This window comes from Thunnus maccoyii, chromosome 7 (assembly GCF_910596095.1).
Source record: "Thunnus maccoyii chromosome 7, fThuMac1.1, whole genome shotgun sequence".
Lineage (NCBI taxonomy): Eukaryota > Metazoa > Chordata > Actinopteri > Scombriformes > Scombridae > Thunnus > Thunnus maccoyii.
Window position 1 is genome coordinate 14,655,022 of NC_056539.1, and position 24,434 is coordinate 14,679,455.

The following is a 24,434-nucleotide window of genomic DNA, read 5'->3' on the forward strand; positions in this document are numbered from 1 at the left end:
ATATAATGATAATACAACAACAATAATTTAAATACCATGGTGTGTATTTAACATTTAAAACAGTTATATTCAATGCATGTGTTTATGCAGTGCTGGAAGAATTATTTAGTTAATTTTTTAGGTAAAAGTAGTAATAATTGGATTATTATTACTCATGCATTATTGTGTAAGCAGCAGGGTATACTTTTAACATAATATCATAAACTGGTCATATGTTTTGTATGTAAAATCATAATGTGTAACGTTTAATAAGTTGTTTCATTAATGTACTGGAGTCAAAAAAAAGTCCTTAAAAAAGTCCAGTTACCTTTAAAGAAAAAAAAAATCTTAAAATTACATCTATTCCTCCTCCTTCAAGCTATGAATGCAAATTTCATGCTGGACACAAGCCATCTCCCACTTCCTTAAAAAGTCTGTTCTCATTGTAGATGCACTGAAGGTTTCCAGTATCCAGTGGAAACTCACACAAGTGTGATGTGGAAAGTTTACACAAATCCTGCTTGCAGGCACACCCCTTAAAGTGAGGTTTAAGGTGAGCACAGAGAAACTTTCCCCCTTCAGCAGATGACTGGGAAAACAGTCCTCTAGTTACAAAGTCAGCATATAGGCACAGTAAAGCTCAAAAATATATTTTGCTTCTTGTTTCTACAGTTGGATGTTTGAGCTTCTCTGTGCAGAATGATGAATGTGCAGAGTTTGACACTAGAAAGCTGTTTTCACATTCATCTGCTGAAGGGGGAAAGTTTCACTGTGCTTACCAAAATCTGAGATAAGGTCTATTCCTTAGAGCAGGACATCACACTTAGTTTGCAGTCAGCTGTGGTCCAGTGTGGAAACTTGAAGCCTCCAGTGCACATACACTGATAATGGACTTTTCAGTGAAGTAGGAGACGTCTTGGTCTACTAGTTAAACTTTTGAAATGAAAAGTATTTGCATATTCATAACTTATGGATTTTTCAGTGAGGGAAAATTTTATTTTTGCATTTTAAGAATTTTAACAACGCAATTGAACTCTTCTTGTGGAAAAAAAAAACATGTCAGACACAAATTATTATTCCAGCAGAGTATTTTTACACATCTTAAAACATATCTGAAGGTGATCTTTATGTACACTACCTGAGTAAATGTATGAATATAAATGTATTAACTTTTTTTTAAATTAGTGAATCCCCCAAAATCACTCAATTTCATCCTCTAAATGCTTCTTTTATGTATAATAGTCAAGGTACTATATAACATAACAACAACATGAGTTTATTTTATAGGCTCAGTCCTGCGACTTCCTGCGCTGATGCGGTTTTTTGCCGCTCTCTTGCCGCCGCGTCGCCCAGAGCGCATTCCTCTCAGAGCGAAGCACAGAGGCTGCGCATTCCTCTGTAGGCGCGGTGGACTCTCCCGAACTGCAGGTTGTTTCGTGTCGACTGAGGGGGGGGAAAGTGTTTTTAAACAATGACGCTGTTTGTGCACTTCGGCGACAGTAGCTGCTAACTGTGGAGAGCAAAAGGGGATTCAGAAATGGACCGCGAAAAGCAATCAGAGTCTGTGGCTGCTCGCTTTCAGGGAGTGTGACAGACTGATTGGAGGTAAGGAGGTAATTTGTTTTCTGACTCTCACACTCCTCTTGAATAAACTTGTATTGGCACAGCAGCTTGAGTTGATAGGAAGCTACTCAACCATGACTATATCTATAAAGGCTGTAATCATTATATTGACAGAGACTGTAAATGTATGAAACACCGTTTAAAAGTCTCTGACCTGTGATTATGTTTTCAGCTAGTGTGAGAAAAAGATTTCCGGGGTGGACCAGGTGGGTTAGAATAAACCTTGACCGGCCAATGAGGCACGTAGAAAGTAAAAACTAGTGGACATCAAAAGGAAATTTGGTAACTTGACTCGCATATCGTCAGTCTTTATTGGCTCATTACAGCTGATTATTCATCTCCAGTTTCATTTCAGTTTCTGGCCATGGCGGGCTGCTGGCAGCTCTGCCGCCGCACCTGTTTGTGCTGTCTGTCCGAGGAGGAGAAGAGATCCCTCGCTGTGGACAAAGAGATCAAGAGGATCCTCAAGCAGCAGAAGAAGCAGGAGAGAAGGGAGATTAAAATCCTCCTGCTGGGTCAGTGATGGCACACAGAGCACCACACACAGCTGTTTGTGTATCTCTCACATGAATGTGCAATGCAAAAAACCCATCGTAATTAAGCAGATAATATTTGAATTAAGTTAACATTAGATGACACTAACACTGAAGGAACACCCTGCATGCAAATTGAAACTGCTTGGCCTGTTTGGCAGCCTGGAGCTGAGTGAGAAAACTATGTAAAGCATGTGTCACCATGTGTCGGCTAAAGAGTGGTCCGGATTGGGAATGGTTATACCTGAAACTACAGGGACTGGAGACAAACAGCCCAGAAACCTACAGGCCTACTTCACAGCTGGTTTGATGACTTTAGACTTGATTGGCAGCTGTGGTTTTGCTTTGATGTGTTGCTTTCATAAAGTCAGGTATTCCCTCAGTTGCCAGCAGAGGATCTTAGCGTGTACAGTGGTAGAGCTGATATTGGGTTACAGAGTCATATAATGCTCAAATTAAGTTTTATATCCTTACTCTGCCAAAAAACTGGACTTGTTTTTTCCCCAGTTTTGACTGAATTGGATTTTCTTTAACTGAACTGCATTGCTTTGTCTCATTTTAGGGCAAAATGCACAAACCTTCTCTTTTAATGTTATATTCTAGTAATTATTAGTGGATTTTCTAAATATGCATATGTAATGAAAGTAATCAAAACCACATGATAAAATGTAGAATTGAATATCACATTAAGTAAGATTGTTTTTTAGTGCTATAGCAGAACAAAATCATATATGTCTTTAAACAAGAGCTGTGAAGTAGGGATGCAACTAATGATTATATTCATTATTGATTAAATGTCCAACCAAAAGTCCAAAACCCAAAGATATTTAAAATGAAATAAAATAAAAAAGTAGCAAATCCTCACATTTTAAAAGCTGAAACCAGTGAATTTATGGCATTTTTACTGATAAATGACTTTAACAATTAATCAATTATCCAAAGTGTTGGTTTATTTTCTTTTGACTGATTAAATCATTAATTGTAATCAGTTGTTCCAGCAGCATTGTGAACCACAACATCAAAAGAGCAGACTTTACACAGTAAATGAGTGTATCACTTGTTTAGTCTGTTTAGCTGAATGGATAACGTGATGAGATGCATCAAGGTCTTTGGGGCTTACCACCTCTGCTGAGTAATTTCCTGGGGGAAACCCTGCCATGAAATAAAATGTCTGTGTACGGGAACAGGACTGTAAAATAAAACACCTTCAGCATTTTCTTTCAGTGCGGTTTGGTGGAAGGAGGATTATGTTCCTTGAAAACAGTGTTAAGAAATTACAGGAAAGTGTTTGGCAGACAAACATGCATTTCAAGAGTTTTAGTTTCCTCTTGCAGATGACACAGTCCTCTTGAGAAAGACACTAAATGATGACTTAAGGTGGTGTGAGACTGTGGCCTGTCCATACTTTTATTATACAAACACACAACTTCTTATGAAATAACAATCAAACACTCATTAGTAGCACAACTGAGACTTTGCTATAAATACAAATACATCAAGGTAGCCGTAAAATATGACGCATTAATTAAATGAAAAAAGAATCAAAGAATATAGGTCAAGTTTTTCTTTCATTTTGTGTACTCAGGTAGTTCCTTTGACTAAGACTTTAATCTCTGAGGCTGAAATTGAACAACAGAGAGAAAGTGTACATCTAGTGGAGTGACGTCCGGTTTAACAGCATCTGTCAGTCACTGTGTTTGTGCTGTTGTGGTTTTATGAGTTTTTGTAAGGGCTTTTAGCTTTTCTTCCCTTAACTGCTGAAGTATGCAAAATGATGATGTAATAACTCATCCTGTTGAAGTCCAGCTTTTGACAACTTTTACTGCTTTTACTCTTTGCTAATGAGTGATTAAGTGAATTGATGATTTAATAAAAACCTTTATTACTAATATGTTACAGACATATTTTATAAAACATCTGTCCTACATTCTATGTTTTGGTGTGAAACCTTTATGGACTGATAATCGGTCTCAGAGCACCTCCATTCACTTAAATTCAACAAAATCTTTTTCATAGCAGACATTTTGGCTTGTTACACGTAGCAGGAAACAAACAGGTGAAAATAAGAACAACAATAATGGCTTATTAATGTTATTAATTACACCTTGCGTTTCCTTCTATGACATCTCAAAATGTGCTCTCCTCATCACTTTAAAGCAATATTACTGAGTTTTTTTGGCCACTTCAGGGCAGTGTAATAACCTCCAAACTCAGTTTCAAATGTTTTTTATTGTAAAGCATCATTTTCAGAGATAACAAACATGGTATTTCTATGCTTCTTTTCCAAGATTTTCTCCGAGATTTTTGATTTCTTTCAAAAATCTCAGAGAAAATTGTACTCTTACAACTGCAATCATTCTTAGACTTACACTGCATCCTTGAGGTGTTCCAATCTGGTTTTAAAGCCTTTCACAGCACTGAATCTGCTCTTTTAAAAGTTTTAAATGATCTTTTAATAGCTACTGACTCTGGGGACTCTGCCATTCTTATCCTGTTAGATCTCAAAGCTGCATTTGATACAGTAGATCACAGTATCTTCATCTCTTGCCTGGAGCATTGTGTTGGTATTAAAGGTACTGCTTTGGAGTGGTTCAGGTCGTATTTATCTGACAGAAGTTTCTCTGTCAACCTAGGTGACTCAATATCCTCCTCAGCGCCTCTCCCTTGTGGAGTCCCTCAGGGTTCTATTCTCGGCCCAATCCTATTTTCACTCTACTTGCTCCCCCTAGGGTCCATTTGAAGAAAATATGGCATCTCATTCCACTGCTATGCAGATGGCACACAGATTTATTTTCCTTTAAACTGAAAGACACAAACTGTTTGGAACCACTGTTGGACTGTCTCAAAGACATCAAAGACTGGATGACCTTAAATTTTTTAAAGTTTTAATCAGAACTAAACTGAAGTCCTGATTTTTGGACCGAGTGGTGCCTCTGATGCCCCTCATGAACTTGTTCTTGCTGGAACCATATGTGAAACCCACTGTAAGAAATCTAGGTGTGATAATTGACAGTGAATTTAAGTTAGACAAACAAACTCAGTGGTCAAAACAAGCTTCTTCCAGCTAAGGCTTTTTATCTAGGGTGAAGTTCTTCTTATCATTTAATGACTTTGAGAGGGTCATACATGTTTTTATCTCGTCTCGGCTTGACTACTGTAATTCCCTTTACGTTAGTGTTAGCCAGGCCTCCCTCTCACACTTACAGCTGGTCCAGAATGCTGCAGCTTGTCTTTTAACAGGAACAGGCAAGCGAGAGCACATTTCCCCTTCACTGGCTTCCCTCCACTGGCTCCCAGTACATTTAAGGATTGATTTTAAGATTTTATTGTTTGCCTATAAATTGTTGAATGGACTAGCTCCAACCTCCCTCTCTGACCTCTTACAACCACACATCCCATCAAAGTCACTCAGGTCTGCTGACCAGTCGCTTTTGGTTGTGCCATGATCAAGGTTGAAGCACAGGGGTGATCGTGCCTTTGCTGTTATAGCCCCCAAACTCTGGAACGAGTTGCCTCTGTATATTAGACTGGCTCCCACTCTGCCTGTTTTTAAATCCTAAAAACTAATTTTTATTCCTTGGCTTTTAACTCGGTGTGTTAAAACCAAGAAATGTCTCTTTGTCTGTTAAAAAGGTCTTTGCATCTTAATTGTGTTTTCATGGCCTTTGTTATCATGATTGTACAGCACTTTGGTCAACTGTTGTTGTTTTTAAAAGTGCTTTATAAATAAATTTGATTTGATTTGATTTGATATAAACAAACATAATGTCAAAGGACATAGGAAAAACAGACTTCAACTTACACATTTTACATACATATCAAAGAAAAACACAAGTTGTCTAACTCATAACCAGCCTCACATTCTCCAAGTTTCTACCCCCACCCCCACCTGGGACTGCAGTTAAGATTCGGTTCCATCTGCAATATGAGAGACTAAAGGTCACCAAATTTTCTCAGAATTTTGACTTAAACTTGACTCAAATGATAAATCGGATTCTCTGGAGGTTAAATGTGTCCATCACTTCTGTGAGCTGTAGTTTCAATGTTGACACTTCTTTCTTTTTCCAAAATAATTAGATATGTTTTTTTGCAGTGATAAGTCCATATGACAGGAAGCGTTGTTGTGCCAGTTTTAGTTTCCTTGCATCTTTAGATATACCCAGAATTATTAAAATTGGGTCTGGGTCTATCTGAACATTCAATATCTTTGACAAAAAAGTGAAGATATAAATCCAGTAACCTTGTATTTTGAGACAAAGAGCGTAGCTATGAAGTAAATTACCCTCCTCTGAGTCGCATTTTTCACACCTCTGGAAATATTTTAGGCAATTTTTCCTTGGAATAATGTAATCTGTTTTTGATTTTAAACTACATTAAACAGTGACATGCATTTCTGGAATGTGTGTGATTATAATCTAGACTCTCATCCCTTATGTCATTTTGTATCAGAGGACCCAGTGTAGGAAATTTAAAAAATATTTGGGGGGCAACTTTTGCCTCCACTATCTAAAAATTGGGGCATTTACAAAATTTTGGGTGCAGTTTAAAAAAAAAAAGTAATTAGTGCATAAAGTTGCTGTTTTAATGTGAGATGAGCCAAGATTAAAATGCATACAGTAAACACCACCTTGTGTAACCACGTCAGTAAACACCGTCTTATTCATTCTAATTTTCTACATTTTCTAACTGCGATAATAAGCACATGAAAAGCAAAACAATGCAGGCCCACTCCCTTTCAAAAACTAGCTAACCTACTCCCTTTCAAAAGCTAACTGAGCTAAGATTTTACTTAGGAAGAGCCTTAAGTATAAACCACTAGATGACAGTATAAGATAATGATCATGAGATAATAACAATGGGGTTGATCCAATTAACTTTACCAAAAGTTCTGTTTGGGGGGACAATGTCATATTCAGATCTCCTACAAGTCAAAACCAGTCAAACTTTGATGACTTCATCATTGTAGGTCTGATGTATTGCATGCCGCAGCTTCAGGTGTTTCACAACATTATAGACTAGTAGCTACAAGTGCTGTCAAAAGAGTCAAAATGACTACAGGCAATTTAGAGTTTTCAGTTACCTACATCTCTTCAATCTAGAAAACTAATCCGCATAGGTTGAACATAAATAAACAAAGGCCCAAACCAACAAATAGGCAGGTTCACATCAAAGACAGATGCTAACCTCTGAGGTACCCTGTTGACAGGATCATACTATATATAGAAGTATGTTTGGTAATTGTTATTTCTCCTCTTTGTTGCTTCAGGAACTGGGGAGAGTGGGAAAACCACCTTCATCCGACAGATGAGGATCATCCACGGACGAGGATTCTCAGAGGAGGAGAGGAAAACGTTCGCTAAATGCATCTTCCAGAACATCTTCACCGCCATGAAGGCCATGACAGGAGCCATGACCACGCTCAGAATCCCCTACTCCAACCCAGAGAACGAGGTAGACCCACACATGTGTGGACCTCCGCCAGCACATGGACTCACCTAGTTACACATGAACACACAAACACAGATGTCAACACAGGTGTGCGGGCATCACTGGGGTTGTGAGATTATGCCCACATTAAAAAAGAGGCATCAAACACACTGGCACAGAAACACACACATAACATGTTGTAGTCTATAAATAGAAGTTTGCAGTATCAGCACACAAGCTGAATCCTTGAGAAAGGCAGATGTTGGAGGCCTACACGGAAAACCTGCAACATATACATAGACTCACAAGTGGCAGATCTAGTGTGTCTGTTTTTTTTTAATGTCACACAACACCTTTTCAGAGTTTTCAGATTTCTTCTCACACTCAATGTCTCTCACTGTCCTCCAGATCTACGCCAAATGGCTGCAGGATGTGAACACAGTGCAGATCACCCAGCTAGAACGGGGCTACGTCGACGCAATCCGGCGCCTCTGGGCAGACTCAGGCATCCGAGTCTGCTACAGCCGCCGCTGCGAGTACCAGCTCCTGGACTCCACAGAGTAGTGAGTAGCTGTGTAGTAATGGAAGTCAAAGCTCTTTACACTGTATTACACCCTGCGTCAGGGTTGGATATCAGAGGGCGACACATGATAAAATACTGCTGCAGCATGATGCCAATGATGATATACAGGAATTTATGATTGACAGTATTTTGCTAGACACCTGATATGCATCATGATATCTGATAAAAAAGAAAAAACACCTCTAAAATGGGGAAGTATACTTTATCAAAAAGCAGAAATCATACTTTACTGCATATTTAAGAACTTTAGAGACAACTGAGATAAAGCAATTTGTAATTCTCTGTGGTTTCAAAGTTTCAGTTCACCCAAATTACAAAACAGGAAACTGCTTTTGTTTATGATGCTCACAGCCAAAAAACAACTTCTACTTACAGAAATGGTGTCGCTCTTACTCTGGATAATCCATAATCAGCATTATGAAATGTTTCATCAGTAAAAAAGTAGTTCCACTGTTTACAGTGAGTTTGTGATATATCCAGGGTAATGGTTTCTAGAAAGACATACTGCTGTTGAATTTTTGAATGCAATTTTTCTTTGCTTTGACAACAACAAAGTCCCATAAATAATTATTGTATTGAGATGGTGGCAGTAATCTCATAAAAATATATCTGGTTGGGCAGATTAGATCAAAACTGTCAGCATGGTTAAATAGCACTGTAATTTTGGTGAACAGACTTTTTTTTATTATTGCAAACAGCAAAATGTACATTGTGCCATCATTCTAATATCAAACAGGAATAAACCAAATAATCAAAACATAATCAAAAGACTAAAGTTAAATAAAAAAGTTAAATATCTGTGTCAGGATACGAATTTGAAAAACACGAGAGAGCATATGGCGACATATTGTTGTATTGTTTGTTTATGCCACATCTGACCTTTGTACCAAAACTCACAGCAGCAAAAAATGGCTGTTTACACAACTGATTTAATCTTGTGCTGCTCTTACTGTGAGACTTTTACTGTATCATTTTTTTCTGAATTTTTTGTGTGTGTTTTTGTTTTGTCATATGTGAAAACTTGTCTATTTTGTGATAAATCAATTTTAGTTTTGGGGATTAGAAAGTTATGTTCTCAAAAACATAAGGATTTTATGACATTATATTCAAATAAGGGGCACTTTTTTCTTTTCTTTTTTTTTTAAACCTCTTCAAATATTATTCAGAGCTTTCAGATTTCCAAACCAACCACATTATTATTGAATTAGACTTTTGTTCCAGGCAAACATATCAATTTATCATTCGAGCACTTAAAATATCTATTATACATACTTTGTATTTTGTACTGCGGCCACTGGAGGGGGCTAGTTCTTTACAGACTGCACAGCATCCATCCATTTCATATTGAAACCACAAGTTGATCCAAGAGATCTTTTAGGGAAACAACCGACTGCCTGGTGAGACTGACATTAATCATTTTTTAATCTGATTACAAAAACTCGAGACATCGTAGTATGGAGCAACACGCTGTAGCCTTCAGACCGGGTGTTTTTAATCAACATGAGAAGATCTACCTCACACTCATAGTATCTGATGTGTTGCAGAACAAAGCCTCAGCTCAGCCTGCCTCTGTTTTCTCTCTTTCTCTTGCTGTTCTGCTCTGTGTTTACCCTGCAGCTCGATCATGACGGTGTGTGCATGATAAGAGTCAGGCAGTCAACATTAGCTAATGACAGCTTTTATCAACACGAGCCATAAAGCCCTTGTCTGTACACAGGCTGATATGGATTCACTCCACTCCCCTCTTGTATTTTTAATCACAGTTTTTTTATCATCACTAATTCATCATATATCTCGTGTCACTTTAATTTGTTTTACACGGATGTGATGTAAACACAGGCATATGTTTTACTAGAGGCCTCCTGTTCCTGTGTCCTGTCTCAGTGCTGTTATAAAACTTTCTCCATCCCCCCCTCCCCCCATCTCTTTCAGCTACATGAGCAATCTGGACCGCATCTCTGCACCTGACTACATCCCCACAGAACAGGATGTACTGCGAGTTCGGTTCCCCACTACGGGCATCCATGATTACGCCTTCAACATAAAGACCATCACGCTAAGGTGGCCAATTCTCAAATTACCAACATGTTACAGGGATGAATGTAATACCGACACTATTCATCACTTGGTGGAAAAAAAAAAAAAAGACTACTGACTCTTGCAGAGGCTTTGTGTGCTTGTGCCTGTTTGGACACAATAGGATCACATTTCTGATTGCGTCTGTTCAAAGCTCCTGCCGGGAAATGAGGTGTCACTTTGTGTGTTTTATTCTGAACATGTGTTGGTATTGTCTCTCTCTCTCTGACACCAGAGGGGGATCTGACAGAGATAAGCACACAAAGACCAAAGTTCACTTAATAGGAACATCGTGTTCCTAAATGAAATGTCTACTAAATAACTGACAGTCTTCAATCATGAAGTGTTGCACAGAATTAAAATAACTGAAATTGAGGAGAGGATTTCTCTTGATTCCTTCATTACAAATTGAAATACTGAGTAAATATTTCTTAGTATTGTATTAGAAACTTGTTAATGAAATACATAGAGTAAATGTGACTTATACCATAGAGTATATGGTATAAGTCACATGCCTGCCAAAAGTGTGAAAGCATGTCTCATTAGAGAAGTGACATGCTGTTAGTGTTAGGTATACTGTAGTCCGTCCCTCAAACAGGCCTATTAGCAGATGTGTGAGAATGCCATCCATTTGGACAAGTGACAGTTGCTGTTTGTGTTGTCTCTATCACATCTGATCTGACATTAAACTGTAAGGTTCAATTGATGACTTCCAGTTTGAATTCGAAGTTTCCATCCATATTGGGTGAGCAGGAATTGTCGTCCTGACATTGTCTTATTGTGTTGTTCAAAATTTGGAGAAAATGAACACTCTCAAACACCTTTACCACTGAAAGTCAGCATGTTAACCTTATTAATCTTATTTAATTTCAAACCTGATCTGAAATACAGAGTCTAAACTATGAAAAATGTGTTAAATAGTTCCAAATACATGCAGACTTCTTTGTATATCTTATATAGTATGTACATGGCCCTGGCATTAGCAGGTAGTAATAGGTTGCCAGTTTGAATTCTTGTTCTGGAGGTGATTGAATTTGTTTCCTGGTTAAAAAAATACAAAATACAGCACAGCAGTGGTTACAACACTGCTGATTAAAACACAGTTAAGCCTAAAATGAGCATTTCCATCGTGGTCCTCCAATGTATGACAATGGCGGAGTGGCACAGCCTACATGTTCCAAGCTGTCTTCATAAAATAAATCAGGCTTCAAGTTATTGAAAAACATATTTTCAAGGCCTCTTTGAATTAATCAGTTTTAAGCTTGAAGGAGGAATAATCCCACTCATCAACTACTTTTTGGCAGTTAACCTTTAATTAGTCATGCTGAGATGCGACAAGTGACTTTAAAACTTTTAGCTTAATAGGAACTGTAAATATAAGAGTTTTCATCACTCCTCTAACGTTTCTTTTCCCTGACAGGATTGTGGATGTGGGCGGTCAGAAGTCAGAACGTCGGAAGTGGATTCACTGTTTTGAAAACGTCACCTCCCTCATCTTCCTGGCCTCCCTCAGCGAGTATGACCAGGTCCTGGAGGAGAGAGAGACTATTGTAAGAGCAGGAAACTGGGTCATTTTATAGCCCAAAATGTTTAGAGATTTTTTTTCATATTCATATTCAGTAGGTTTGTGTTTGTTATTTCATCCATCCACCAGCAGGTCTCACTCTTACACAAGAAAACTTCTCCTTCTCTCTGCCTCCTCAGCTGCTCCAGCCCTCTGTCGCCTTCTCCCTCCCATTCTGTCACTAAGCTGTTTATCTGTCTCAGCCACTTTTAAGTCTGCCAACACATTCATTAACCCCCACAGTGGCCGGTGTGCTCCATACCCCCCCATAAACTCCCCCTCCTCTCTTAAAAGGACTGCTTCCTCTTCCTCTGGCCCCTCTCATCATCTCTCCTGCTCAGCCATCCAAATCCATCTTGCCATTCCTGAGAACTCCCATTTCCCACTGAAATCCCCTCTCAAAAATGTATTAGTGTAGCTCTTTATCTACATCAACACCCCCCACCCTCCATGTTTAGCAACAGCTTCCTATGTGATATCTGACACTGTTTTTTTTATTCTCAGAACCGTATGGAAGAGAGCCTTGCTCTGTTCTACACCACCATCCATTCCCCTTGGTTCCTCAACACCTCCATCATCCTCTTCCTCAACAAGACTGACATCCTGGCTGACAAAGTCAAAACCTCTGACCTGCAGAAATACTTCCCCAGCTTCACAGGTAAGCTGTGGATGCATGTGTGTTTGTTTGTCCTGAAACGATTAGTCAATTAAATGATTAGTCGATAAAGAATGAATAGACCAAAACTCTGAATTAACAGTGTCTGTCGTTTGTCAAGAAAAAATTCCAAACATTTTCTGGTTCCAGCTTCTGTCTGAGTTGATGCTTTCATTGTTTTTCTTGAAGGGGATGTATCATGCATATTTCCAGGTCTATATATTGAACCTTGAGCTCTACTGGAATATTTTTGCATGATTTAAAGTAAAAAAGACTGTTTATTTATCTCATACTGACTCTTCACACAGCTCCTGAGTTTGGCCTCTGTCTGAAACAGGCTGTTTTAGCTTCTGCCTCTTTAAGGCCCCCTCATGATGAGCCCACTTCTGATTGGCCAGCTGCCCCTCGACAGACTTCTGCCGGCTCCAGAGGCTACGTAAACAAACAATAGTTGTTGGATTTTACTTTTTTTACTTGTTATTTACTTAAAATGCAACTTCTCAAATCGTACATGTTCGAGCCGGAATCTGTTTGCCCACAAAAAGCTATGCACAAACAATCTGATGTCATCACGACGAGGAAGTAGAGATCACATTGCAAATGAAGTATTCAGTGCAGGTTGATGATTGGACTTTTGACTGTCAGGGAACATTTTTACATAAATTCACCTCAAGTTTTTGAACTTTGACCATGTTTAACATAGATATCCGACATCATAACAGTATGTAAATGACAGAAAATTTTTAAAAAAAGCATGATATGTCCCCTTTAAAGATGTTGATCTTGGTCTTGGTCTTGTACATTTTATAGATGGAACAATTAATCTATTATTGTGGATTAATCACTAATGAAAATACTCATTAGTTGCTGTACTTAACTAGTTGAACTACAAACTTGTAGTAAACAAACTGATCACGTATGTCCTGTGCTAGTGTAGGTATATGTGTGTGTGTGTGTGTTTGTGTGTGTGCGAAAAAAAAACAACTACTACGAGTTTTGTGAGTGGAGACAATCACGGTGGATTATGGCTTTAAATATTGGTGGGAACACTGACACAATAAACCAGGTTTCAATTACTAAACCAATTCAACGCTTTGGTGCAATTCAGAGTAGGGGTTCGAACATTAAAAAAAAGAAATTACAACAGTATTCGAGTGAAAACCTGGGGGTGGAGCCTAGTCGGCATCAACAACCATAATTGCACCCAGTTGTCTGCAGGCGTGTATTCTCATCACAATGTGGATAGAATCATGTCAGAGACCAAAAGGACTGTGAAGTTGTTTTTCTCCCGCCAATTTGCTTTGGGCTTGCAGCTATCTCATCACATCCTACTGCAACCGGTGGAAATAAATGTATCATTTCAAAAAAATCATTTGCAAACTGATTTCAGCCACAGTGCGTTTCCTGACTCTGAACCATGGATGTATTAGATTCATCACTGTCCTGGTGTCAGCAAAGCTGGAAATCAGTATAGCTTCCTTCCTTTCTTTCTTTCTTTCTTTCTTTCTTTCTTTCTTTCTTTCTTTCTTTCTTTCTTTCTGTTGCTCTCTCCACACACACACACACACACACACAAATGAGTCACCTCCAGGTACTTGGTGTGCTTAATGATGTGGCTGCAGCCCGTAGCTCTGCTGGTGTGAAAGGCTGTGGAGCGTTGCCCTAACAGTCCCCACGCCCCCACCCTCTACCTCCACCTCCACCTCCACCACCACCTTCTCTCCTCCTGTTACCCATGGCAACCACAGACAGACACTGTGCTTCCCATAAGCCCTTCAACCCCCCTCCTGCAAAACCCTGGGTGTACATGTGTGAGGTGTGTGTGTGTGTGTGTGTGTGTGTGTGTGTGTGTGTGTGTGCAGGGTGGAAATTAGTGGCTGGAAGTGCTTGTGTGTGTATCTGCAGTGTGCTCATTGTGTTTTACCATTAGCATTAGCAGGGTAAAATAATGACTCATACAGGGTCAAGCTCCTTGATGTCAATTTAACCTTAACGAGGACTCTGTGCAGTTCGTACCGCTGGCTGCTGTTTGCTGCAACAGTAATGTTGCTGTGTTCCTCTGTGGCTTTTCTTCCTGCTGCTGTAGCTACATTTGAAGAATATAGTTGTTAAATGGGCCTACAGTTTCATACCACGTTGACACAGTGAGAAATGTTGAGAATTGGACCAGCACTTAAAGACTTGTCAACCAAGCAATTCTAATAATCAATAGATCATTCGAGTCATTTATCAACCAAAGATGCAAAACGCTTTCTGGTTCCAGCTTCTCAAGTGTGAAGACTTTCTAATTTTTTCTGTCTTTTATGATTGTACATTAAATGTCTTTAGGTGAACTAAAGCTGGACTGGTAGTCGAACTACACAAGCATCTTAAAACCAACACCATGGGTGATATATATGATTATATAGATCGAACATTTAATTGAAAGAATCATGGACATCGATAATGCAAATAACTATTAGGTGCAGCCGTTAATTGGACTTGAGCCTTTTTGTAATGATGTTGTGATGCTACAGTGTTCTTATCATGCAAATCAAGCTACATCACAACATCCTGGTGCCTTGACAGATATAATTGTCAAGTAATAAGTAATTGAAAATTAACTGAAAAACTCACTAAAATGAGCATCGATTCTCCATCTTTGCCATTATACATTCCTGTGGTCTTTCAGATAAACTTTAAGAGAGCTGTCTGTTATCATCTTTTCATTCAGTTTGCTGTTGTGGCTGCTGTAAATTACATCAGTGAGGAAATGATAAGGAAGCAGAACTTTTTTCTCAGGTGATGAGATTTTTTAGCAGCAATTTTTACAACATGTGTTTTGAGAAAATTTGATTCACTTTTTCGTATTCTGAGTGTTGTGCTGCAGGTAAAACCCAAATTTTAGCAGACAAAGTGAATCCATGATTTTGCAGCGAAAGGAGAGGGATTGCTTTTTCCTATTCCAGCCTCACTTGTGATTTTGTTTGGTAATACTTTTGCATCACAACAAAATATTGCCCAGTATACTTTGTTTCATGTGACAATCATGCAGGATAATAAAAGGAAGAGATGTGCAAATATCCGTAGTGTTGATTGTAATTCACAGAAAATGTGCTTTCATTTCATTGAAAATATGTTTTTTTCTAATCTAATCTGAATTCTTTGTTAAATGAAAATTACATTTCCTGATGTCTTCCATTCTGTCATTCTCTTTCTCTATCAGCCATTTTATTCACTCACAACCCAAAATCACCTTCGCCTTTTTTTGTTCACTTCCATCCCCCACCTGCTTCTCACCTCTGTAACAGGTAAGAGGCAAGACCCGGAGGATGCTAAAAACTACATCTGCAAGTTGTACGAGCAGCAGGCCATCAACCACGACAAGAGGGAGGAGCGGAAGACTCTTTACCCGCACTTCACATGCGCCACCGACACCAACAACATCCGCAGAGTCTTCAGTGACGTCAAGGACACAGTGCTGCTCAAGTCTCTCAGGGACTACGGAGTCATCTGAACTTTACCCGGTAATAAAAAACAGGAGGAAAACACCCAGACGGAGGGTGGAGGTTTTTCTCTGGACTATTTACCTGTATGAGTGAGGGCTCTGATGAAGGTCAATGTGTCACTCTTGGGAGGCACTAAAGAACTGTGTGACTTCTGATCAGGCAGCGAGGAACCAGTAATCACTCTCATTTCTCTCAGCCAGAAGCATTTTCCCCATTTTGATTTTTTATTTTTTTGTAAGACGAAGAAGTGTTTGGTTCATGCAGTGACTGAGCTGATCCATAATTGAAGCAGGAGCTGAGATGCTGTGAAGTGCTGTGATGCCATTAACGGAGTAATGACTTTAACAAGTGAAGATGGGGCCACACACGGGTACACCACTGTTATCACACAAATTTAAATGCTGTATTCGAATGCAGCAGTTACATTCAGGTGTCATACATGCTCGCACACGCTCAAACACAAACTGTACCATGAAGTCAATATACAAGTTCCATACTACTGCACTTTTTATTATTAGACATCCTGAATTAGGGGATTTTCTCTTTGTGATTAATGTCACCATGTCACCACAGCGTCTTCGATCGTCTCACAAACACTCCTGTCAGCAATGCCAATATACCTATTGATTACCGTTATCTCACACCGGCAATATTTCTTACATATTATCTGTATCCAACACATCTGTTTCGGCACTGTGTCTGTTAATTGTCATATGCAGAAAGACTGTGTGACTGCCATTTATTGATGTCTTAACACAATTCCATAACAACACTACTGCATGTAATAACATCCTTAGATTCACCTACAGTTTTTCATAATTACTGTGAAAGTTCACACCCAGTCACCGGCTCTGTCTGTGTTAAATGGTTTATAATTGCAACTCCCCTTCTTACTGTACATGTAGATTGAATACACACTGTTAAAACAGAGAAGAAAACAACAGGAGAATGAATTGATATTGGATTTTCATTTATTTAACTGCAACATAAAGCATCTAAACATTGGGTAAAAGGGCAGTCATGATGTTTTTGTAGCAGGGTGAAAGGGTTTCCCATTCTTCCGTTCAACAATCAGAATCTTTACCAGCTCCACAGGTGCTTTTTTGTTTCTCTACAGGCTTAAACAAAACCTTTAATGGATGTACACAGTAAAGGGCAAAATCTTTGACCATCAGATCCGTTAACAGTCTCCAAGTCGTTCATCACTGTTGTAAGGAAAGTAAGAACATGAAAAAGGAGATTTGGATGGTTTAGGTCCACAATGTTGGGGGGGGGGGGGGATTATTTAAAGCAGCTATAGTCAATATTCTTATATTAACAATGGATGATATCACTACTTGTATGTGAAAGGTGTCGCTCATCATGACAAATCTACCGAGAATTATCACCCAACTCTCTCAGCTCTACTGAGATTTAGTGTCTTTCAGCTCAGTTTTGTTTGTCTGGTTCTGCAACTTTAATGTTTTGGTTATTGCTATCACTGCTATCACTGCTATCATGAATGTAGTTTCCAGATGTAAGAGGCAGCTGTTTTGAGCGAAAAAGCTCTGAATAAACCCACTGTACACTACTGTACCTGCCAGCACAAAAAGGCAGACAGACATAGTTAGCGACTAGCTAGCATTTCGCAGCTAAAGACCCAAATATTTCCCTCAGGACCTGGTGTAGATCAAAGAGTGCTTTAAGTGCTTCTATGTCTAATTTTCAGTGTGTCAGAAATACAATTTGTCATAGCTTCTGAAATGTGCTAGTTTTATTCTTTTCAGCAGTCAGTTTTCACAACTTGCAGCTTTCTAAGAGTGCAACTTTAAGTTGTCAGATTGCTCATTTTAAAACTTTTCACTGAACCTTTGAGCCGAGTATCAGACATGTGGCTCAGATGATTCTGCACCAGTATCTTCATCTGTCTCTATTCAGTATGTCATGTCAGCTCAATACACAATTAATACACTTCATTAAAATCAATACTATAATTTTGAGCACAAATCACAGTTGGGTACTTTAAAAGGTCATGAAGGAAGTAAGTCTTGTTTATCTTGTGAGAAAACAGCTCGATTCACAGTGAGAGTTCAATCAACAATGTTGGAAATGGGGGGGATAAATCCAACAGGCAATCTGCTGGTTAAAGGGTAAAGAATATTAATACGAGGTGGAAGCGTGAGCTCAATCTGTGTGTCCTATTTATATCAAGTGTGTGGAGAGGGGAATTTTATAATATTGATCAGAAGTGTGAGTTCTACCCCCCGCTCGCATCATTGAGTGTTGAGTGTGTGTTGAGTGGAAAATGACATTGAAATTCATTAAATGAACTGACCTTGATGGGGAGCTAATATCAGCTCACAATGTGTCTGTTATGTGGTTTCGGCTGCTGTTTTGTTAATTGTATATAAAGTGTTTTGATCTCTACACTGCTTCTATTTTCATTCAGATGTGGTAGCTATACTGTATTGTTGAATCTTATGCCTTCAAACACAAGTGTATCATTTTACAAGCCTGAATATTTCTGATGACTACTATACTTTTGGATTGATTTTGCTGTATTTTTAAAAAATATTGTTTACCAACAGCACATAAACTGTGACTAGAGAGTGTGTTTGCTAGTGAGCTACTTTACGGCACTTGGGAGAGCTCCTCTCATATGGTGACAGTGAATTATTTGGTGTTGACCTGGGTGGAGGATGTTTTTTTCTAGTTAATATTAAAAACAAACTTTTGAACACACACCCCTCTCTTTGCTGTTGTTTGTCTTTCGAAGCAGATATGACCACAGAGTCTCTCTCCGTCTGTCTGATGTGTTTTCTCTTCACCGCGCTGTGTGGATCTGTCACCAAGACAAATATACTCTCCCAGACTGCAATCACTCGCTCGCTGTGACCCGCAGTTTGCAAATAAAACAGGATTTGCATTGGATTGACACCTAGGATTTTTCAACACCGCACTCATTTCCATATGAGCGTGTGTGTGTCCAAGGTGCAGACTTGGAGTATTCCTCCGTAAACATGAAGGAAGGAAAAAAAACATCACCATGTTTGGAGTCTGACTAGATGTAGATTTGACAGTCGGAGCTGTGAGCAGAGGGCAGTTCAGGCTTTGCACTGTCTGATGAGAGTTGTTTAAGCTGTCCTATTCCTCCAACCTTCTGGCAGAAGCAAAACAGTCCCTTATTAGTGAGTGACAAATCACTTTTCCAAACAAAATTTGGTTACAGTTTCTTGCAGGAATCCAAGACACAGTAAAGATCCACTGAAAAAAAGTACACTGTGCACACCATGACAGATATTTAAATAACAAATATTATACAGATAGACAGACAGTGAAGCATATCCATGAGTAATATACATATACTCTATGCACACACATACACACACACACACAGTGGCTGGTAGTGGCTGTCACAGCACCGCACAACGGGAGTGTTAGAGTGTGATCCTGCGGCCCCAGTGACTGTCAGTCTCATCCAGACGACTTGACATTCTCAAGTGTGTGTGTGCGTGTGAGAGAGAAAGAGAGAGAGAGTAGCAGGGTTGTCGCTGGCTGTACATGTGCTCGTGCATCTGTACTTACAAGAGTGTGTAGCTGTGTGTGTACATGAGTCTGCCTGTGTGGTGTGCGTGTGTGTGTTTGTAAGCCTCCCAGACGGTGACAGGACCACGGCGGCCCTCCTGTCAGAGAAGGTGCCTTGTTACTGCGGTTCATCACTCCCACTCCTGCAGCCCCTTCCACCTTTCAGCCGACATCACCACAGTCAATTAACCATGAAAACTCATTTCCAAAACACTGATTAAAACAAAAGACATCCTCTGACATCCAAAAATACAGTAGGAAGAGACAGTGAGAACTCTGGTAAAGCGGCATCCCACCTTGCAGAGGACACTAAGAAGAATAGATAGAATAGATTTGACACCCTAAATATGTGTATTATATCATATGTACAGTAGAACTTGTTCATATAATTATAAAACCAACTAGCAAGGCCTCCAAACTTAGTATGTATACATTGTGTATCACGTATTCACATTCAAAAACCCCTCCACCTTCATTCGATCCACTTCTTCAATCCCCTTCACTTCTCCTCTGGGAGAGATGGGTGTCATTTTATTTATTCATATCATGATAATCAATCCTATTGTTTCTCATATTTTATTGTGCATATTTCTGTTCCTCCCTATGAAACACCTGTCAATAAATAAAATTTCAGTGTAATGGCACTTAACTTGCGTGTTTTGGTTCACTCTCACGTTGTCAGCCGCAGCAGGCAAACCTCTAAAAACCCACCATATGCTACAGCACCAAACAGCAAACAGACACAGTTAGCGATTTGCTAGTGAACATGGTGGAGCATTTAGCAGCCAAAGAGCCATATATTTCCCTCAGGAGTTGGTAGAGAACAAAACCACAGCTAGAAGAGACTGAATATTGGATTTACACTCATCAGGTGGACAGTAACACAACTCTACATGAATGATAATGTTGCTCCATAACTGCTGGATGTGTAAGTTAGCAACTGTTTGTTAACAAGTTCAAAATATCAGTTTGTTGATATGTTGTGTTTACAACTTGTCTCAGTTGCCCCCGAGTGACCAAAAACTCAATTAATGCTGGTTTGAAAGCACTTTCCTTTGGGCAGCACAGGTTAAGAACGAGTAATGTTAACATTAAAGAAAAAGTAACATTAGCATACATGTAATTCTTGCTGTTGGCCTGCTGCACAAGTTCAGAGAAAGACGCAGTCTCAGTGTGGTATTAGTAACATTAGCACATATGAATATCCTGCTGTTTAATAATATACCAAACACTAAGATATATGCGAGATGTCTTATGGCAACGCTAAATCTCAGATACCTGCCAAAAATACAAGCAAAGCTTAACTCAAAACAAACTGTGTCAATTCAGGATTTAATAAGAAATTATAGTCGCAAACAATAATCAAAAGATAACTCCTGTTTGTGATTTGTTTTCTCTGAAATATTAAAGCTTAAAACTGTGATATATTTTCCCTTCAAAGCCATCAGTCTGCCACCTCTACCAGCATCTCTAAACAGGTCAAACTGATCAGCAAAGTACAGACATCACAGGCATTTCTTACTCACCAGTTTCTGTGCATCTCTGAGCAAACAGAATCGTTTCCATCTTGCAATAATGAACATTTTCCAGGCAATACTTTTGTGATATGTGTAATTTATGGCACAAAAACAACACGCCATGTTGTAAGCTGTTTTTCCTACATCCCATGTGTGCTCGCATCTCACCGTGATGATGCTTGGAAACCTGTTTATACCTGCACAATTGGGAGTAACTCTGCAGCAGCTGTGAAGTAAGCACATGAAAGTTGTCGCTTTAAGGAGGATTTGTTTTGGTCTTTCTTTTGTTTTCTGCAATGTATTGTTCATTTTACTTGGAGGAAGCCACCATGACTAACTTGAATCGTCTGCATAAACTCCCAGAACGAGCTCCAGTTTGAGACAGACCCAATTTTGCAAGGCTGACATTTAAAATGATTGATTCCTCCAGGATTGTGTTGGTGAGTCTCCCAAAAAAATATCTGTGCTGAAAAAGATGAGATTTGACAACAGGTGGGAAGCCAGGCCTTGGTACCCTTTCGCTGATAATGAGAGATTTGTTTATGTAAATCTCAGTTAGTCCATCAGACACCACCACTGCTGCTGTTCTGATAAACCCTCATCTCAGCTGAACCTGAGCCTACGTGTGCTCGGCTCGCTTTGGGCGCTGAGCGGTGGGTGAGAAGTCCAGCAGCTTGTGTGATGTCCTGTGCAGGAGCAGAGCTGAGATGAGGAGGGCAGGTTAGCCGGTAGGCTTTTGAAAACTGATTTTCCTGCCTGGTTTGTTGCTATGGACTGCCTGTTGGTGATAAGAGCCGGTCAAAGCTTTCCATTTGCGCCAATGTTCCTCAAAGCAGATACACACCTGCTGTGCACTTATCAAACATGCGCTCCACATACACAGATACAAACACAGATTCTTGAGCAGCTGCAATCACAACAATAACCTGTAAAGATTAGTGTATAAAAATAGCTGCAATAATGTAAACACCTGTGCAACAATGCCCTGTGGCAAAGTGTAGCTTATACTGTTCAGAGAGGTGCAGATTGAACTGCGTGGTGATTGTTGAGGCTGTAGTTTGTGACGTTGGATTGGATTGCATCACTGTATATTTGAAGATGGTGCTGTTATTGTCTATCTACCCTGTGCATTTTCACTGCGGTGAGAGAGACGCATTTTTCAACGGGTCTTTTCAAAGCCATTGCAGCATATGGGCACAAAGAAAAAAAGGTGCTTATCAGAACAAGAAATGAATCAATTTTCCAGCATGAATCACCGCTCAGTTTCCCAAAACAGCTCCAGCATTTGCAGTGGCAGCTGGCCCTTTGTAGCCCGTCTCTCCCTTGCTGTGTGCTGTTTCAAACACATTGCTCAACTCAGAGGGGGCAAGAGTGGAAATAATGCCTGTCTGAATACTGTGCATCAATAAATCCTCCACAATCTGGACCTGGTCTAAAAGTTAGGCTGCTTGTCAACAACATAAAGAAAGCAACATTAGAGGGATTTTTTTTATTCAGTCTTAAACTCTCCTCTCTTCATGTTCTATCAGTATCATGTTAATGGGATTATTGTTTGGTATCACTTTTGTTGTTGTTGTTGTTGGAGATATCACAATTAATAATGCAGCTACTGAAAATGATAGTGATGATGAGAAAAATTAAGGCAATGATGATGATAATGGTGAAAAAAAACAAATAGATGATCAATAAGAAGATTAAGAAGAGGGAAAATATATTTTCTGTTCTCTGCTGAGCAACACCTGGGTTGGACTGCATCTTGTGCATTAATGAGTTTTTGAGAAACTGCTGTAGGGCTTTGGTTTATTAATGTGGAGGAGTGAGCAACACAAAATGTTCCCAATTAAAATGAAGATGAATTGCTGCAGCAGGTCCCCTGTTGTGGCTCCACTTTTGTATGTGTCTCTAAATCTCTGCCATACAGACAGGTCATTAGCACTAAAGGCTGCTCTGGTCCCGCGGCGTCGCAGTCTGAACACATCACATCCCTCTCTGAGAGCTTTGCTCAGCAGCACAAGGGAGGAGGAGGATGCTTGAATAAACTGAACACATCGGGGGAAGTTCTTCTGTGGCATTACTTAACATGCATAATTGAATTAATGATAAATCCTAAGGATATACTGCATTGTGTAAACTTGAATTTCCAAAAGCATTCTGGGAATTACCCTCTTTTTTCATCTTGACTTTCATAAGACCAAAGGAGATGGATTTTCTTAACGCAGTGAGGAGTAAGGAATGCAAATTAAACAGAACAACAAATCCCCAAAGATTGGAGTTTCTGAATAATCTTCAATAAGTTTCCTGGAAAGTCCATTGTAATTTGGTAGTAATTATAATGAAGGCAGTGTACAGCAGCTTTCAGCATACATGGAGAATAAAGTTTCCGATAATAAAAGAACAATGAAAGAATACATACTTGAGTTTAAATGGAGCTATTTGTTCCAGGTAATTCATATTCCCCCTAAATTCGGAAATTCCGAAGAAATTATTATGAAATGCCAAATCCATAACATAAGACATTAGGTTGTGAACAGCTTTATTGTATTATGATGTGCAGAGGTTGCTCAGCTTAAAAAGCATACCATTTGGAACCAACTTTATTTAGCATGACAACATCTAAAAATGTATTATTATGCAACCTTTAACCAATTTGAAAAATAAATAAAACCTTAGCACGTAGCACTCAAAACATAGTGCTTCACAGAAGAGAAAAAAATGAGCATTAAAATAACAGAATTTGAACAATAAAAAGAAAAGAGAGGTCCTAAATTAATCAAATGAATAAAAAACAGAGAGGACACAGAAAAACCAATACATGCAGAAAGGCAAGTTTATAAAGATTTGTTTTTTAGTGGAGCTTTAAAGGATGTCACTGAGGTAAACAGAAGCAATTTGGGGTGCTTTAGTTTTATGTCTGGACTAGGAGAAGATGAGTTTTATAGCAGGATCTGAGGTTGAGTGTGGACACGTACGGGCACAAATGTATGCTGAAGGTAGACTGTGGAGCGCTTTATGAGTAAAATCCTGAAATCTATTCTGAAACCAAGGCTTAGACCTTATATTACATGCACCAGGTACAAATTAATGTGACATCTCTGTAGTTCATCTAATTGCTTTGTGACCCATTAAAGCTAAGAAATGATTACTTGAGCCATCATCACCTGTCGCATATGTCTGTGGGTTATGACGAGGACATGCAGAGTGAAATACTTTTTTATGGGGCTTGGTGGGGGCCACAGAGAAAAAAAACCCTAAATTGTACTGTTGAATTAATAATTAATGCTCTCAATTTAATAAATAAAATAATATGCAAAATATATATTTTACTTTGAGAGCATAAATTACTAAATTGAGAACATGAATTAGTTATTTTTTTCTCCACGGCCCCTCCCAGGCTCTGTACTTTTTAGAGAGCTGAAGAGATAAAA

The 24,434-nt window shown here is 39.1% G+C and overlaps 1 protein-coding gene across 4 annotated transcripts; it reads left to right on the top strand.

Annotated features, from left to right (window-relative positions):
* Window positions 1-1,349: 1,349 nt before the first annotated feature.
* LOC121900713 (guanine nucleotide-binding protein subunit alpha-11-like) lies at window positions 1,350-18,637 on the top strand. 4 transcript variants are annotated; one of them, XM_042417227.1, is made up of 8 exons: window positions 1,350-1,592; window positions 1,947-2,117; window positions 7,402-7,586; window positions 7,971-8,125; window positions 10,078-10,206; window positions 11,642-11,771; window positions 12,290-12,443; window positions 15,731-18,637. In XM_042417227.1, the coding sequence occupies exons 2-8, from the start codon at window positions 1,967-1,969 to the stop codon at window positions 15,934-15,936; spliced, it is 1,110 nt and encodes a 369-aa protein (XP_042273161.1). In that variant the 5' UTR covers window positions 1,350-1,592; window positions 1,947-1,966; the 3' UTR covers window positions 15,937-18,637. The 4 variants fall into 4 exon arrangements, with proteins under 4 accessions (XP_042273161.1, XP_042273163.1, XP_042273160.1 ...); XM_042417229.1 differs by having other exon boundaries at window positions 1,958-2,117; XM_042417226.1 differs by having other exon boundaries at window positions 1,350-1,584.
* The last annotated feature ends 5,797 nt before the right edge of the window (window positions 18,638-24,434 follow it).

Coding starts and splice junctions, on each gene's coding strand:
- LOC121900713 (XM_042417227.1), top strand. CDS start 1,967: ATGGCGGGCTGCTGGCAGCTCTGCCGCCGCACCTGTTTGTGCTGTCTG. Junction 11,772..12,289: donor TGGAGGAGAGAGAGACTATT/GTAAGAGCAGGA, acceptor TTTTATTCTCAG/AACCGTATGGAAGAGAGCCT. Junction 12,444..15,730: donor ATACTTCCCCAGCTTCACAG/GTAAGCTGTGGA, acceptor CCTCTGTAACAG/GTAAGAGGCAAGACCCGGAG.